At 46.1% G+C, this 17,318-nt stretch overlaps 1 protein-coding gene across 1 annotated transcript in view; it reads right to left on the bottom strand.

The window, feature by feature from the left end:
- SLIT1 (slit guidance ligand 1) overlaps positions 1-17,318 on the bottom strand; it is a 169,250-nt gene that overhangs the window by 125,823 nt on the left and 26,109 nt on the right. Inside the window, exon 4 of the mRNA XM_079899903.1 lies at positions 13,702-13,773. Coding sequence (XP_079756029.1) covers positions 13,702-13,773 — 72 coding nt within the window. The remainder of the gene's footprint in view (positions 1-13,701; positions 13,774-17,318) is intronic.

Below are 17,318 nucleotides of genomic sequence, written 5' to 3'. Positions count from 1 at the left end.
CATGTGTCTGCGAGCAGATGAACGGTCCCAAACACCATTTGGACCGGGCCTGTCCCCTGCTTACAAGTCCTGTTTGTGTCCCTGGTTAGACCACTCTGCATCTAAAAGCACCCCAAGGCCGTCAAAACCAGGCTCCCCCAGCATCTCGGGCATGCGATCCTGGCAGATGTGGAGTCAGCCCCTCCTTGAACTCTTCCAGGGATGAAGCACCGGGCAGAGCAGCCCACCCCTCAACAGCCCACTCTTCAGGAAGCCTGCCTGATACAGAACAAAGTCCACTTCCTCTTATCTTCTGCCCGCTTCTGGAAGTCATGCTTCTGGAACAAATCGGTCCCTTGTCCTCATGACAGCCCTTCACATAGATTTTTAAATTACTCTCAGGGTTCCTCTGTATTTGTTTTCATCACACCAAACAGCCCAGGCCCCTGGACTCCATCTCACATGAAACAGTTTCCAGACAGCTCCCGAGGTTAGCCACCGTCCTCCAGAACATGTTTCATGTTCTCCCCACAGCCTCCCACAATAAAACACAAATAAATAAATAAAATACATAATTTTACACAATAAAACACAAATCCTAGTACTGAACACTGTTCTCTGGATGTGCTCAAATCAGCAGAGACTAGAACAGGCCTATCCCCTCCCCTGGAGAGGACACTTTGCCTCTATTAGTTTAACCTAAGACTGCATTCACTCTTTTAGCCACCTTACTCCTGAGTCATCCTCAACTTGAAGTCACAGGCTTTTTTCATAACAAGTGCTGCTAAACCAGGTCCCCCCCCCCCCAACGCTTTCACAGTCAGCATTTCATTTCACCTCATTGATTCCCACCTAGCTCATGGAGATCTTTTTCAGTCTTACTTCTATCATCGTGAGTATAACGGCTATCCCTTTGCAGCTTTGTGCCACTTGCAAATCTGTTGAGCATCCCTTCTGTATGCTCATCCAATTCATTAACAAGAATGATAGAGCAGAGTCCAGAGAAACTAATGACTTGTCTAAGGTGTCAAAGCCAGATAGGGACAGAACCAGATCTAGAACACAAGCACCCTGGCTCCCAGTCCAGTACTCATTTCTATCACACTCTGCCAAAAAGTCTCCAGGACCCCTCAGATGGCTCTCTCTCCAGCCATCTATCATACCTACCTCCTTATTGGTCCATCCCGAGAGGCCCTGACTATAGACAGGAAAGTATGGTCAGGGCTGGATTCCTGGGAGAAAGATGGGGAAACTGCCTCCTGGCTGAAGGATCCTACTTCGTTAAATCATACCAGCTTCTTGCAGCTATAGCTCTGTGCTTCTCCAGGGAAGCCTCTGGAGTAGCCCACCCAATAGATCAGGCCAAGCAGAGCTGGAAGCGGCAAGGAGATCTAGGAGTATTCCTTCACAAGGATGCCTGGGATAAATGGAATAGAACAAGGGGGACCACAGAGATTCTGGGGATAGATCTGAACCTTGAAAGAATCTGTACAATGGGCAGTCACTTACAGATAGCTTCAGCCCTCTTACAAACAATTCTCACAGATCTGTCCTAGAAACATGAATGCTCCCTTGAAGAATCTGCCAAAGATAATGGCCAGTTAAAGGGCTGACCCTTGGCCCACATCCTTGCTCTAAGTATAACTCTAGAGAGCATACCAAGATCACTGGGCAAACGTGTCAGGAAAACAGGTCAAGATCACTACAAGGATTCCTAGTGATCCGAACTGCTCACCAACAAGACTAGCTGTCTTGTGAAGTAGTGAACTCCCCATCACCAATGCGCTTAAGTGAAGGCTGGAGTATATTACTTTCATCCCACTTGAATCCAAAGATCTAAGCTCCCATACCCTCTTTTCTGCCGTGACAGGTCCCTTGTGATTCCAAATAAAAAGCCATCACTGGGCCCAAATAGCCAAAACAATTTTGAAAAAGAAGAGCAAAGTTGGAGGACTCACACTTCCTGATTTCAAAACATATTTAAAAGAGACAGTAATCAAAACACTGTGGTACTAACATAAAGACAGACAAAAAGACCAATGGAATAGAATAGAAGGCCAGGAATAAACCCTTTCCTATGTGGTCAAATGATCTTTGACAAGGGTGCCAAGACCATCCAAAGGTGAAAGGACAGTCTCTTCAACAACTGGTGTTCAGAAAACTGGATATCCACATGCAAAAGAATGAAGGTGGGCTCTCATCTCACACCATATTTTAAAATTAGCTCAAAATAGATCAAAGACCTAAACGTAAGACCCAAAACTATAAAACTCCTAGAAGAAAATATATGGGAAAGGTTTCATGAGATTGGACTTGGCAATGATTTCTTGGGTATGACATAGGCAACAAAAGCACAGACAACAAAAGCAAAAATAGACAAATGGGACTACACCAAATTTTAAAACTTCTAAGCATCAAAGGACACAATCAGTAGAATGAAAAGGCAAACTGTGGAATGGGAGAAAATATTTGCAAATCATGTATCTGATAAAGAGTTAATGCCCAGAGTGTTTAAAGAACTCCTACAACTCAATAACCAAAAAAAAAAAATCAAATAACCTGATTTAAAAATGGACAAAGAACCTGCCAAAAAACTTTGGGCATTTTTCCAAAGATGATATACAAATGGCCAACAAGCATTTGAAAAGATGCCCGACATCACTAATCATCAGAACACAATCAAAATCGCAATGACACGTTACCTCACACCCATTAGGATGACTACTATCAAAAAACCAGAAAATAGCAAGTGTTGGTGAAATGGTGCAACCACTGTGGAAAAGAGTATGATGATTCCTCACAAAATTACAACTAGAACGACTATATGATCCAGTACTCCCACTTCTGGTGATATATCCAAAATTGTACACTTACAAATGGTTAAAATGATAAGTATTAGGTTATGTATATTTTACCACAATTAAAAAAAAAAGTTATAGAGGAAAAAAACAAAAAGAAGGTATTAAAGAGGCAACAGTCAGTTTTGCCAGGGGTGGGAGGAACTGAGGAACTGTGACAGGGAGGTAACATTTCAAACAAGCTAAGGGAGAGATGTGGGCCCATCTGTCCCTCCTGCTCAGGTGCAGACAGTGGGAGGAAGGGGAGGAGAACCCTCTGTGGCCCCCTGGCTATCACTCATTCCAGACTCCTCATTCTAGAAGACAGAGCCCGTCTACACCTCCTTCCAGGCCAAGATCCACACAACACTCTGTAATTGTGGGGTCCCTGCTCATGGGGCAACTGCACCCTCTCCATCTACCTGTGTCTCCCACACCCTTCAACACCTGACTTTAAACCTACCTTCCCAGAAGACTCCTGAGCAATCTCTTTCTTCTTCCTGTTTCTCTATTTTCTAAAATTTTCTATAACGAAAGGCAGTACAGCATGCTGGGTAAGAGCATGCCGTGCATTCAAAGCCTAGTTCTGCTGACAACTAGCTATGTGATCCATTTACTTAACCCCTCCATGCCTCAATTCTCCCAACTGTAAAATGGGGATAACAACGGCCTAGGACTGTAACAATTAAAATGAGAAAATGCATGGAGATTGTTCGGCACATAAGTGCTTAACAGTTGTATTAAACTCTCTTTTTAAAAAATACTGGAATGATCGCTCAAGCATTTTTAAATGCCTTATTTAACTTAAAAAAAAAAGAAACCTCTTATCTTTCTTTGCTTTTCTCTATTTTCCAAATGTTCAATATCATAGCAAAATTATTTATGTAATGTTTGAGATGGTTTTTAAAAATCCTCACTCCCCTAGAAGTTATTCACAGCAGCCCCCTCCTGATCCCCGCTCTGTTCAGAATCTTCTCCATGCTTATGAATTGTTTATTCCGTAACGATTTTATCAGGCTGTAGGAGAGAACTGGCGGCTTTTCATTCCTTTGAGCCCTTGTAAAAGGTCCCCAGCAGGACACGATCCCCTGCGGATGACCCATCCACAGCTCTTGCCCCCAGCCCTCCCCCAGGCCCTGGTTTCCAACTGGCTGTCCTTATTTGTGAAGGCTCACAAAAGTGTGGTTGTGAGGCAGTGGGGGGCAGAGCCACGGCCGGGGCTGTGCTCAGGACATCCATCCATGCTGGGCAAAGTCAGCCACTCTGGCACATGGTCCGTCAATCTCAGGCTGGCTGCCCTCTTCCGCAGAGGCTCCTGGGCCGACCCAGTAGGACGCGTGCATCTTCACTAGAGCTTTGACAGCAGGCACAGATTTAATGATCGGAAAGCACTTTGAGAGCCCAGAGTGCTCCATAATTGCCCACTCATAATCCCCAAATCGCTCTCTGCACGGCAGCAAGAGGTGAAGCGTCTGCCCTGGGGAGGGCTTTGTTCCTGTGGCTCTCACACCAGAACCAAGTTGGGCAGAGACAGACAGGGGCTCTGCCGAAGAGGGGTCCCCACCTAAGACTCAGCAAGCATGCTGGGGAGCAAGGCTTCTCAAAGTGTGAACCAGATGGGGCTTGACAATAATGCATATCCTTGGGCCCTTCCACACCTGTTAACTCAGGGTCTCTGAAGATAGTGCCTGGGGATCTGCATTTTAAAATCCTCTAAGTAACTCCCACACTAATTTGAGTACTGATGGTTTAGAGGTAGGTGCATGGGTCTGGGGTCAGGGGGACCTGAGTTCAAGTCTCAGCTCTGATCCTTATTGCCTGAGGCCTCAGCAAGTCTGACACTAGACCTACAAGATCTAGGTATTCCCTAAAAATAAAATTTTCAAGACTTTCACAGTCATATCAATTTGGCAACACCCTACATGTCCCCTGGGGGCTTTATAGTGAGCACAAGTGGATTAAAGGGGCTGAAAGTAACTCCACAGAGAAACTTGTTTGACCTCAAACTTCCCCAAACCTTCTAACCAAGGAAGCTTCTTTCTATCATTAATGCCAGAAACACCTCACAGACTTAATATCTCACAGACAAAACTCCTGAAATTCCTTTCTTGGAAAAGGGAAGTCCAGGGAGTGAGGGATGGCATCTTAAGGCAGTTGTGGCAGGAAGAAGCCCCATTCCTCACACTTGGGGTCCTCGGCGGGTGGCAAGGACGGTTCAGTTCCGCAGATCTGTTGCCTGGAGTGGACGTGTCACAAAAGCAAGGTCGCCTTCCTGCTTCGGGTAATTTCCCTCAGAGGCAAGACAGATCCATTTTTAACAGCTCTTCATTTCAGCAGAGAATGCCCCCTGCCTCTGATGGGGGCTGGGGACCAGGATGGGACGGGAGGCTTTGTTCTTCTGACCAGTGCTGACAGTTTAATTAAACCCAGCTCGAGACAAGGTCGGTGGGGTCAGGCATTCTTCAACAGGGCTCCAGCAGAATATCACACCCCCGCCTCTCCAGCCACCGAGGCCGGTAATGAATTATCCTGGTCCTTACAGCAGGGATATAAATAAGGGGGAATCAATGCCCTCGGCTGCCCTTAATCACCCACCCCCACCCCTTCCAGGCCCAGCAGAGACACAAAAGGTCAATCTTGTCAGGGCACATATTGGTTTCAAGGCTAAAAAGAAACCCAGAGGAACTGGGTTTCCAGAAGCGGCTTCTGGACTAGGGAAGGGAATGCAACCAGCAAGAGGCGGGATTGCAAGGCAACGGGAGAGACTCCTCCCCAAATCTGGGAGGACAGTGCACAGGCGGCTGACGCTCACGGTGCTCCCCACCCAAATGTGGGTGAAGCCTCGGTTTTGCTGCTATAAGAGGAGGAGGCAGGTTCAAATTTGTCCCTCTAACCTTAGCCACAACCCCTATGTGCATCTGCAAAACAACATCTCCACACCCTCTCATGGGTGGCTATCAGGTGATGAAGCTGATCTTCAACCCAGGTCACCTGCCACCGAGATATAACCACCCCAGGCAGGAGATACGGGTCCAGCCAGGCAATCATTTCCCCCACACACACTCCAATCTGTTGGTAGGTCAGAGGATACAGACTGCTTTCAAAGAGCACTAGTGATAAACCCTCACCTCCTGCAGAGACTGCGCCGTACCTAGCCGTCTTACACAGCTGTCACGTGTTCTCAGCACCGACCACAGTGCCTGGCTCATAGGAGGCCCTCTGTAAATGCTGGGTGAGTGGGTGCGTGGGTGGATGGGCAGGCAGATATGGAAGGTGAGAGGGGAGTTGGATGTGGTGAGGGGAGGAGAAGGGAGGGTGGGTGAGGCATGGGGGGATAGATGGGTGTATGGTAGGTTTATGGGTATGTTGGTAGATGCCTAAGTGGGGGGTGAATGGGTGGGCTTGGTGGGCAAATGAGTAAAAGACTGGAGGGGCAGGCAGATGGATAGGTGGGTAGGAGGGTGTTAGATGGGAGGACCAGTGGCAGGAGATGGAGGATGGAGGGATGGGCGGATTAATTGATGGGTTGGTAGATGGGTAAATGGGAGCACAGATGAGAGGGAGGCTGGCTGGGTGGTGGGTAGATGATAGGTAGATGGGTGTAGGAGGTGGGCAGAGGGCGGACGGCTGGGAGGCGGTGGATGACATGGAAGGATGAGCTTTAGCATCAGACAGACCAGGGTTCAAATTTGCCTCAACCCCTTGAGCAGGTCACAAATCCTCTGAGCTTGAATTTCTTCATCTGTAAAAGGGAAAATTCACTGATTTCCTGAGCATCTACTGTGTGCTACCGAGCTTACACCTGACCTGAGAGGGAGTTACACCTCTCTTGAATCCCCACGAAAGGCTGTGAGGCAGACATTATTATCTTTATCTGATAGAAGAACAAATGGGCTCAACGGGGTTCAAGGAAGTGGCCCAACATCATTTATCTAGTGTTCACTTTAACTCAGACAACAGAGGTTTTCCAGTGCATATAAAAACTGTGAGGTCTCCTACCATAAAAATATTATACTCTTTTTATCCAACACCTGGGAAATATAAAAAAGAAAAAGCCACCCAGAGATAACCCCTGTTGGCATTTTGTAGTCATTTTCCTGTGCATGCTTTAGAGTAATTTGTTTAGTGACCATATTGTCAAAACAATTTTGCATCCTGGCTTTGGTATCACAAACATTTATCTGTGTTACTTTGTCTTTCATAAAGGCCGTTTTTGATGATGATATAAATTTTCCATCAAGTGTATGTACCAACATTTACTTAACCATTCCCCCAAGGTGGGGCATTTCAGTTGTTCCATATAGTTTTCAATATTCCATATTTCAACATTCTGAGTTATGCTGCAATGAACATGTTTGTGGTCATATTTTATTGACTTTAGGGTCAATCCCCAAACGTGAGATTTCTAGGTCAAGGTTTAAGCCCATTTTCAGACTTCTTATGGTCCCTTGAAGGCCTGGTGTCTAACTCCAACCCTATTACCAAACTACTCTGTGGTCCAGGACAAATCGCCTCTCTGGGCCGCACGTCCCAAATGTGGAAAGAAATGGACTAACCCAATACGTGGAGAAACATTGGTGAGGAATAACCAGCAAGAGGATTTCAACTGCCGAAGCTACACAGACAAAATCAGTTGAAACGTGGGCCACACCACCTGATGTGCTTTGTGGCCACACCTTACCCTGCACATTTGGTCTCCCTCAAACTTGTTTTCATGCTGATTTAACATACGGCCTCTGGTGGAAAAAAAAAAAAAAATCCATGATTTGCTCCAGGTGGAAAGTATTAGTAACGGATCCCTCAAAGCAGAAGAAAGGTCACCAGATGAGAGGCCAGAAACGCCAAGCCCTGCATCGTCTCTTACCCTCCTCCTGAGGGTAGGCCCCAGAGTGTGACTACACCAGGAGGTCCCATAGCCGCCAGCACAGCTCCTTGGCCCAGAAGTGAACTCCTGACCAAGCATGGGCCAACCAGCATCCTTCCCCAGAAATCTGGGCTGGGACTGGAAACTCGAGGAGATCTGAGCTCCAAGGTCACAGGAAGTAGGAGGGGAGTAAGCACGGTGGCCAACCAAAGTCATGGTGGAACTGAGATGTTGCTGGTAAACCCAAGACACTGGTTTGCGGGGAGGAGTGGGACAACAAGGTAGACAATCAGAAAGAACTAGAAACATCCCTCACACCCTTAGTCCCAGCTGTGCCTCACTTCCTGTCATGGGAGCCCGTGAGTCTGCTGCTTGTGCCTTTATACTACCCCGCCCACCCCAACTCACCAGCCTGCAGGGGTCCTGTTTCTGGAACCAGGAGTGCCCGAGTGCTCCTCAGCCAGACCACTGGGAGAGTTATGAGAGATGTTTTGGAATGCCAGATGCTCAGGTCGATGGATTGGGGGGGGGAGGGAAGGTAAAGAATATTAGCAGGGCTTCCCTGGTGGCGCAGTGGTTGAGAGTCCGCCTGCCGATGCAGGGGACACGGGTTTGTGCCCTGGTCTGGGAAGATCCCACATGCCGCGGAGCAGCTAGGCCCGTGAGCCATGGCCACTGAGCCTGCGCATCCGGAGCCTGTGCTCTGCAACGGGAGAGGCCACAACAGTGAGAGGCCCGCGTACCGCAAAAAAAAAAAAAAAAAAAAAAAGAATATTAGCAAATAAGTCTTTAAGCACTTGCTCCTGTACCCTTCCCTATAACCATCACCAAGGTGAAAAATTCAGGGCCCAGACAACAGGGACAAACAACCAGATCAATAAAAAGGTTTATTTAATCATTTCCTCCCAGAATGTGCCCTTTTTGAGATGACCTGAACTGGAGAGGCATCAGGAAGTACTGCCCCTGGTCATGAATTCACGTTCTAGGCTGCTATAAGCGGGGCATGCTGCACAGGAGTCCTCCCCAAAGTCCCATCAGCTTGCACTCCTATGCTTAGAGGTGGACTTAAGAAATAACAAGAGGAAACAAAAAGACAACCTATGGACTGGGAGAAAATATTTGCAAACGATGCTACTGAAAGAGATTAATTTCCAAAATATACAAACAGTTCATACAGCTTAATATCAAAAAAACAAAACACCCGATCAAAAAATGGGCAGAAGACCTAAATAGACATTTCTCCAAAGAAGACATACAGATGGCCAACAGGCACATGAAAAGATGCTCAATATTGCTAATATTAGAGAAATGCAAATCAAAACTACAACGAAGTATCACTTCACACCAGTTAGAACAGCCGTCATTAAAAAGTCTACAAATAATAAATGCTGGAGAGGGTGTGGAGAAAAAGGAACCTTCCTACACTGTTGGTGGGAATATAAATTGGTGCAGTCACTATGGAGAACAGTATGGAGGTTCCTTAAAAAACTAAAAATAGAGCTACCATATGATCCAGCAATCCCACTCCTTGGCATATATCCAGAGAAAGCTCTAATTCCAAAAGATACATGCACCCCAATGTTCATAGCAACACTATTTACAATAGCCAAGACATGGAAGCAACCTAAATGTCCATCAACAGATGAATGGATAAAGATGTGGTATACACACACACACACACACACACACACACACACACACACACACAATGGAATATTACTCAGCCATAAAAAGAATGAAATAATGCCATTGCAACAACATGGATGGACCTAGAGATTATCATATTAAGTGAAGTCAGACAAAGACAGACAAATATCCTATCATATCACTTACATGTGGAATCTAAAAAAAATGATATAAATGAACTTATTTACAAAACAGAAATAGACTCACAGACAAATAGAGAACAAACTTATGGTTACCAAAGGGGAGAGCAAGGGGTCGGAGGAGAGATAAACAAGGATTTGGGGATTAACATATGCACACTACTATATATAAAATAGATAAACAACAGGACCTTCTATATTCAATATCCTGTGATAAACCATAATGGAAAAGAACATGAAAAAGAATGTGTGTGTATATATATAGATATAGATATAGATACAGATATAGATAGATGGATAACTGAATCGCTTTGCTATACAGTAGAAATTAACACATTGTAAATCAACTATATTGATACTTCAATTTTCTTTAATCGTTAAATAAAAAAAAAAAGAGGAGAGCTAAAGAAAATAGTCTCCCTATACCCAGACCCAGCTATGCTCCTGGATAAGGAAAGGCTTAGAGTTAGGGGCCAGATGCCTGGGAAGAAAAGGCAATAAGTGTTAGAGAAAGATTCTGGCTATAGAGCCTAGAAATACTCCTTTGCCCTTGGAGCCAAAGGGCAACCAAGCCTTCCATCGGGGGGGGGGGGGGGTCCTTCCTCTAGAAGTCCCTCTGATGACTGCCGACTGGCCCTGTCCCCAAGGCAGCCAGCCCTGGGCCACCGGGGTGAAAACATCCAACATTTCTGGAGGCTACTGCCTGCCCTGGATCCCAGCCCCGTAGGGTGCCAGGAGTAGGAGTCAGGCAGACTCCTGTCCCCTTCAATCACTCTTCTACTCCTTGAATAGAGCTCCTTGTGCCAGCCTTTGGCTGTAGAATCTGGGTATTTAAAATTCATTAAAACGCAGAAGTCCTTTTCTCCAGGACTCCTCTTAAAATATAAAGCCATGAAGAGCACTGGGCAGGGTGTCCAAAAGGGCTTCATTACTGGCCCTGTGGAGGTCGTTTCACCTCTCCAACCTTGATGTTTGTCAGCAGTAAAACCAGAGACACTGTCTGCCCTGCAGGGTCACAGGAGTCAGACAAGACAGCGTGCACAGGAGGACCAGCTCCACCACAGGGCCCTTCACTCACCCACACGTCAGGGACACAAGGAACGTCTGCTGCAGGCTGTCCTGGATACTGTACGTGCTCAATCTCAGTTCAGCCTCAGGAGAGCCTAACAGTGCACAGGTAAGAAAAACTCCACCTGAGTTACACCATGAAAAACCCAGGACTATATGACACTTGACTTCCTACTCCCCTGCGCTACCTCCCATTCCACTAGGGATCCTGGTTCCCCAGACACCGGCCAAGAAGGCAGCCACACTGGCCACACGGTATCACCACTCTCAGGTGGGGGCCCAGGGACATGCAGGGCGCTGATGCCCCTGATGAAAGGTAGACTCAAGTGCTGGAGGGAGAGAGAGAGACCCCTGCAGAGCTGTCCTCTCCCCTTCAGCCCTACGAGCTGGTGGAGGTTATGGCGAAAGATGCTGGCCCCTCAAACTGTGAATAGAGCTGGAGGTGACTGCAAGCAAAAGCCGGGAGGTTTGTGGATTTAGATTCACACGATAGGGTCTTGGATATTTTTAAATAAATGAGGGATAGATGGAAACAACCTATGTGTTCATCAGCAGAAGAATGGATAAAGAGATGTGAAATATATATATATATAATATATTATATATATTATATATTTATGTATAATATATATTTATATATTGTATATAATATATATTATATAAAAATATATATATAAAATATACAGTGGAATATAATTCAGCCATGAGAAAGAAGGAAATCCTGCCATTTGTGACAACATGGGTGGACCCTGAAGGATTATGTTAAGTGAAATAAGCCAAAGACAAATACTGCATGGTATCACTTATATGAGGAATCTAAAAAAAGTCAAACTCATAGAAACAGACAGCAGAAAAGTGGTTGCCAGAGGCTGTGGGATGGGGAAATAGAGAGGTTGGTAACAGAGTATAATCTAACATATAACATGATGACTATTGTTGATAACACATTCTTAATACAATTGAAATTTGCTAAGAGAGTAGAACTTAAATGTGCTCAAAAAAAAGAAGATAAATATGCGAGGTGATGGATATGTTAGTGAACGTGGCAGGGGATCCTTTCACAATGTGTATGTATATCAAATCATCAGTGTACACTTTAAGTATATTTCAATTTTATTTGTCAATTATACCTTAGTAAAGCTGAAATTTAAAAACAAATTTTAAATTTTTTTAAAATAAAATAAATGAAGGAGGATCAAAGCAGTGCCCAGAGCTTAACAGCAACTAGGCACATGTTCCAAACCCTGGATGGTGAAGGGCATCAATGTGCTGAAGGGAAGGGAACCCAAGCAGGCAAATAATGCTGGGAGAGTGGGGGCCCAAGCTTGAAAGGCTAAGGGGGCTTAAGAGAAGGAAAAAGAAAAGTACAGAAGGAGATCAAGAGAAAAAATGTTCAGGATGAATTTTTGCAGAGAGGCAGAGCTGTGATAACTGCTGCAAGAGCCAGCTCCGAGAAAAGACAGGGCGGAGAAAACAGGAGCTGCTGGGGCCAAGTCAGGACAAAGCCAGCTGCCAGCACGGGACCGGTAACAGCATGGACCTTGTGGACCAGCCCTGGCCCACAGGTTAAAGGGATGTTAGGGTGGCTGCATCTGCTAGGAAGGGTCTTGTGCCTTCAGCAATCAAGGAAGAAAAGTAAGGCACTCACTGTGTGTGCCTGGCACCAAAGGGCCAACCTACCAGTTGTAGGAGGACTGACAGAGAAGCCCCAGTATGAGCCCAAGGGTAGCAAAGACCAGCAGAAGGGATCATCACTGAGGGATCATCTCCATTTCTAGGGAGAGGGCTCCAGGCCAGGAGGAGGAAACAGGAAGAGACTGGAGAGACCATTTGGACAAACTGAAAATTAGAGCTCCGCCCTAAGGACAAAAACTGGAAGGCAGGATCAATGAGAAATTCTGGAGCTGCCTGCAGACCACTGGGCTTATCAAGAGGTGGCAATCATGACAGAGGTGGAAGGAACTAGCCATGTTTAATCAGAGGGGAGGAGATCAAGCTCCAGACCCCACAGGCACGCCTCTCAGCACTCAGGTAGCCCCATGGTGCTGACTCCTACCCAGCCCCCACCCTTCAGTCCTACCTGCACCACCCACTGCACCTCCAGACTCACCTGCACCTCCACCTAGGAGGTGTCCTATACTCTTCTTTAGGGGAGAACCGGCAGCCTCAGCATCTCACACCGTGCTTTGCTGGGCATGCAGAAGGTCCCAACCAATGTTTTTTCAGGTTGTTAATGACGACTAAACCTCCCAACTCAAAATTCAAAAACCTGACAGCCCTTCAAAAATTGAACAAGAGTACTGTACATGGTTGTTCTAGGTACTTACAGAAAGCAAAGCTAGAGAAATCATAAATTATTAGAAAGCAGATTTAGGGCTCAAAGTTAAGAAAATGTTTCTTTTATGCAGATCTGTCCAACAATGGAATTGGTTGCCCAAGGAGGTGGTGAACTCCCCAGCACGAGAAGTAGCCAAGCAAAGATTAAAAGACCATACATACGCTAAGGAGCTGCAGAAGAGAGTCCTCAGGTAATCTCTAAGGTCCTGTCCTGCCCAAGATCCCACAAAATGAAATGTACAGGAGAACAATTACAGACATATCTCGTAAATCATGGAGCAGCAGAATTGGCCACTACCTTTTAAACTTGAAAGAAGTACATTTACAGCAAATACAAGTATGACTTTATGCCACGGTTAATAAGCTCACAGACCTCATTACTCTGAGTTGAAAACAGAAACAGATCCAAGAAGGGCTTATGTGAATGAATATTCCACCCAAGGCAGCCAAAGGCAGCGAGAGATGCATGAGTACGGTCCTCCCCATAAAGTCTGCCATCATGGCTGACAAGCTTGCCCACCCCGAGGACATTCCCATACCACACTGTCAGGGGCAGCACACAGAATTGGATAGACTGCCAATTTTGTCAAGTGCTTGCCAGGAAGAAAGGCCCCGCAAAGCACCTTCCTACAGTAAGCCGGCCTTTGATGCCCTGAACGATGCCTGCCAGGTGAGGAGCACAGGTGTCATGGTCATGGAGAGTCCAGGGCCCACTGACCACACACTGCCCCCTCAACCGGGTGAGAGATAAGACCACAGAGAGAGCTTTCTTCCATGAAGCGTTACTCACAGCCTCGACAGAGCCTGGTTATTCTGGAACAGCAGTTCTGGTAATGCGTACAGCTGGTTCCGGTTGAGTCGTCTAAAAAAGAGAAGAGAGGAGGAGTTGGAGCTGGCCGGGGAATCCAAGGGACTTTTCAGAAAGCACTGGATTCAGAGTCAGAGGGCCCAGGGCTCAAATCCTAACATGTCACTGTATAACCCCAGAGAATCCCCTTCTCGGAGCCTCCGTTTCTTCATCTATATAAAGTGGGAATTCCGCCATCCTTGGGCAGGACAAGAATAGAACATCTCTGAAAGCCCCTCAACCAAGGACCTGACATGTAGTGGGCAGTCAGTAAACAGAGCTCTTCCCTTCCGTTACACCCTCCCACACCCATCATCATCATCACTTTACATTTGCAAGGCCCCGTGTAATTAATCAGGCACTGATTCAAATATTATCTCAGTTTGTGAGCTGGACACCTGACTACCCTTGAAAAGTGAGACACACGCTAATGGGATAGGACTGGCCACAGGGTTCTGATTCTTTATTGCTTTCATCCACATTTGGCTCAGTGGTGACTCAACTTCTTTATTGTCTGCTTTAGGTCTTTTTTCAGAATGAAAATACCTTTATTGATTTTTTTATTTATGAAAATGCATGCTTAATATTTTTAAAAGCCTCAAATAATAGAAGAAAAAGCATTCGGCCACCTGCATTTTCCTCACACAACAATTTGTGGATGTCTTTCCATGCCAAACAACAGAGGATGACACTTTTAATCATTTTATTTTTAGTATGTCCATCATTTTTTTTAATTTTTAAAAATTTTTTATTGGAGTATAATTGCTTTACAATGTTGTGTTAGTTTCTGCGGTACAATGAAGTGAATCAGCTATATGTATACCTATATCTCCTCCCTCTTGGACCTCACTGCCCCCCACATCCCACCCCTCTAGGTCGTCACAGAGCACTGAGCTGAGTTCCCTGTGCTATACCACAGGTTCCCACTAGCTATCTATTTTACACCAGATGGTGTATTTATGTCAAACCTAATCTCCCAATTCATGCCACCCTCCCAATTCCTCTATTGGTGGACAGACAACTATTCAGTATTATAGACACAGGCAGGAGTGAGAAGTCTGGTTCTGGAATGTGGCCTGAAAAGACAACGTAGAAAGGACTCAGACTTGTCCCAGGAAGGCAGTGAAGTTTAACCAGACTCATCTTGTCACCTTAGGCAACCAATTCTCTGACACTGAAGTGTAGCACTCCAGCCCAACTGGGGTGGGGGGCAGTGACACCTATAAAGTATGGAACCTTGGTAATCACACTGTGTCTACGGACCACCTGCAGGGACATCAACAGGGAGGTGGTAAGAGCTGCACTATCCCAGGTTACCCCAGAGCTGTTGACTCAGGATCTGCATCTCAACCAGGTCCCCAAGTGATCTGGGTGCACGTCAAGGCTGCAGAAAATGCAGCCCCTGCCCTCCAGTCTACCGTATACATTTTTTTTTTAATTTTTATTTATTTTATTTTTGGCTGTGTTGGGTCTTCATTGCTGTGCGCGGGCTTCTCATTGTGGTGGCTTCTCTTGTTGTAGAGCATGGGCTCTAAGCACGCAGGCTTCAGTAGTTGTGACACATGGGCTCAGTAGTTGTGGCTTGTGGGCTCTAGAACGTAGGCTCAGTAGTTGTGGTGCACGGGCTTAGCTGCTCCGCGGCATGTGGGATCTTCCTAGACCAGGGCTCCAAACCGTGTCCCCTGCATTGGCAGGCAGATTCTTAACCACTGTGCCGCCAGGGAAGTCCCTCTGGTCCACTCTTGTGTCACAGAGCCCACCACAGTGTCTGGCACATAGTAGGCGTGCAACACATTTATTTGCCAAATGAATACATGACATTAGCTGAGCTCAGCTAGAGGCACAAGAGAGGTTTGGGTAAAGCTTTGGGGGGTCTAAGAAGATGTCCCCACATACGGGGGCTGTCAGAGGGCTATCTTTTTTTTTTAAAATAAGCTGATCTTTAGATATGTAACCAATTTTCTTTCTTTTTTAAAATATTTTATTTATTTATTTATTTGCTTACTTATTTTGGCTGTGCCGGGTCTTAATTGCAGCATGCGGGATCTTTAGTTGCAGCATTCGGACTCCTCAGCTGTGGCATGCAAACTCTTAGTTGCGGCATGCATGCAGGATCTAGTTCCCCGACCAGGGATTGAACCTAGGCCACCTGCATCGGGAGCGTGGAGTCTTACCCACTGGGCCAGCAGGGAAGTCACCATCAGAGGGCTATCTTTGATGAGAAGGTGAGGTTTTGAAAGTAAAACTGGCAAAGTAGATTGGGAGCAGATCCTGTCTGGCCTTGAGGGCCAGGCTAAGGGGTCTGAATTTTTTAAAAAACTTTATTCTATAAATTTATTTATTTATTTATGGCTACGTTGGGTCTTCACTGCTGTGCACAGGCTTTCTCTAGCTGTGGTGAATGGGGGCTACTCTTTGCTGTAGTGTGTGGGCTTCTCATCGCGGTGGCTTCTCTTGCTGTGGAGCACAGGCTCTAGGCACACGGGCCTCAGTAGTTGTGGCACACGGGCTTAGCTGCTCCGCGGCATGTGGGATCTTCCTGGACCAGGGCTCGAATTCGTGTCCCCTGCACTGGCAGGCGGATTCTTAACCACTGTGCCACCAGGGAAGCCCTACCGTATACTTTGAATTTCTCACAACCATCTCCTTTAACAGTTCTAGAGGATGATAAACCAACTGGAAAAAAGCTTTCTTTTGCTGGGAGGAAGGAAGAAATATAATTCGATGTAGCCAGTAGTAACTGGTCTGTGGTTACCTCCTAGGAGGTCACTTTTCATCTGATATGTGAGAAAGGTACCATTTTCTAACACGGTACAATTAGGGTTGCAATTTTAGACAAGCTGTGAGAAGTTTACTCTAAAGGGCAGGCTCCTAGGGAAACACATCACTGCCTCGGAAAAAAAGGGACCACCAATGTAATCTTAAAGCAACAGGAGTAGACATCAGATCGCTCCAAGTTCCTTAACCTCGTCTAATAAATTAATCCTGTATTTACACTGCCTGGAAATCACTGGGTTTTGTTTTGTTTTGTTTTCCCCCAAGACCTTCTCATTTTTCTGGCTTTAATTTCTGAAAAACACTTAAGAGGAAAAGGCTAGTTTAAATAGCTAGTTTAAAGTAGAAAATCAAAGGAGGGACCCAGTGTGGTGAGGGACCTACAGGAAGCTAAGAATAACAACAATAGTAGTGAGTCCCAACTAGCCGTACCTTACTCTGTGCCAGGCACCAGAATAAACGCGTTATAGGCATTACCTCACCATCAGAGGGAAAGCAGAATGAAAAGGTGCGTTTCTCTCTCTTGAGTACAAAGCATCACGGTCATGCACATAACCCTCCTGTCTCCTCCCAGAAACAACCCCAGGGGGACGGTTTGACCACCACCATCTCACCACGTGGCTGGGCTCTCAGTTCTCAGAATATGTTTGTAGACTTCGTTGAGCTGTCTCTTTGATAGCTGAGGGGACTGGGATGCCCAGAGATGAGTGGCTCACCCAAGTCTCACCATCGAGTGGGAGAGGTGGGTTCTGAAGCCTGCCTTTCCCCGTCTCCCACCTCGGCAG

Source organism: Stenella coeruleoalba, assembly GCF_951394435.1.
Source record: "Stenella coeruleoalba genome assembly, chromosome: 16".
Classification (NCBI taxonomy): Eukaryota; Metazoa; Chordata; class Mammalia; order Artiodactyla; family Delphinidae; genus Stenella; species Stenella coeruleoalba.
The sequence above is the reverse complement of the archived record's forward strand: the minus strand, read 5'-3'. Positions and strand labels throughout refer to the sequence as shown.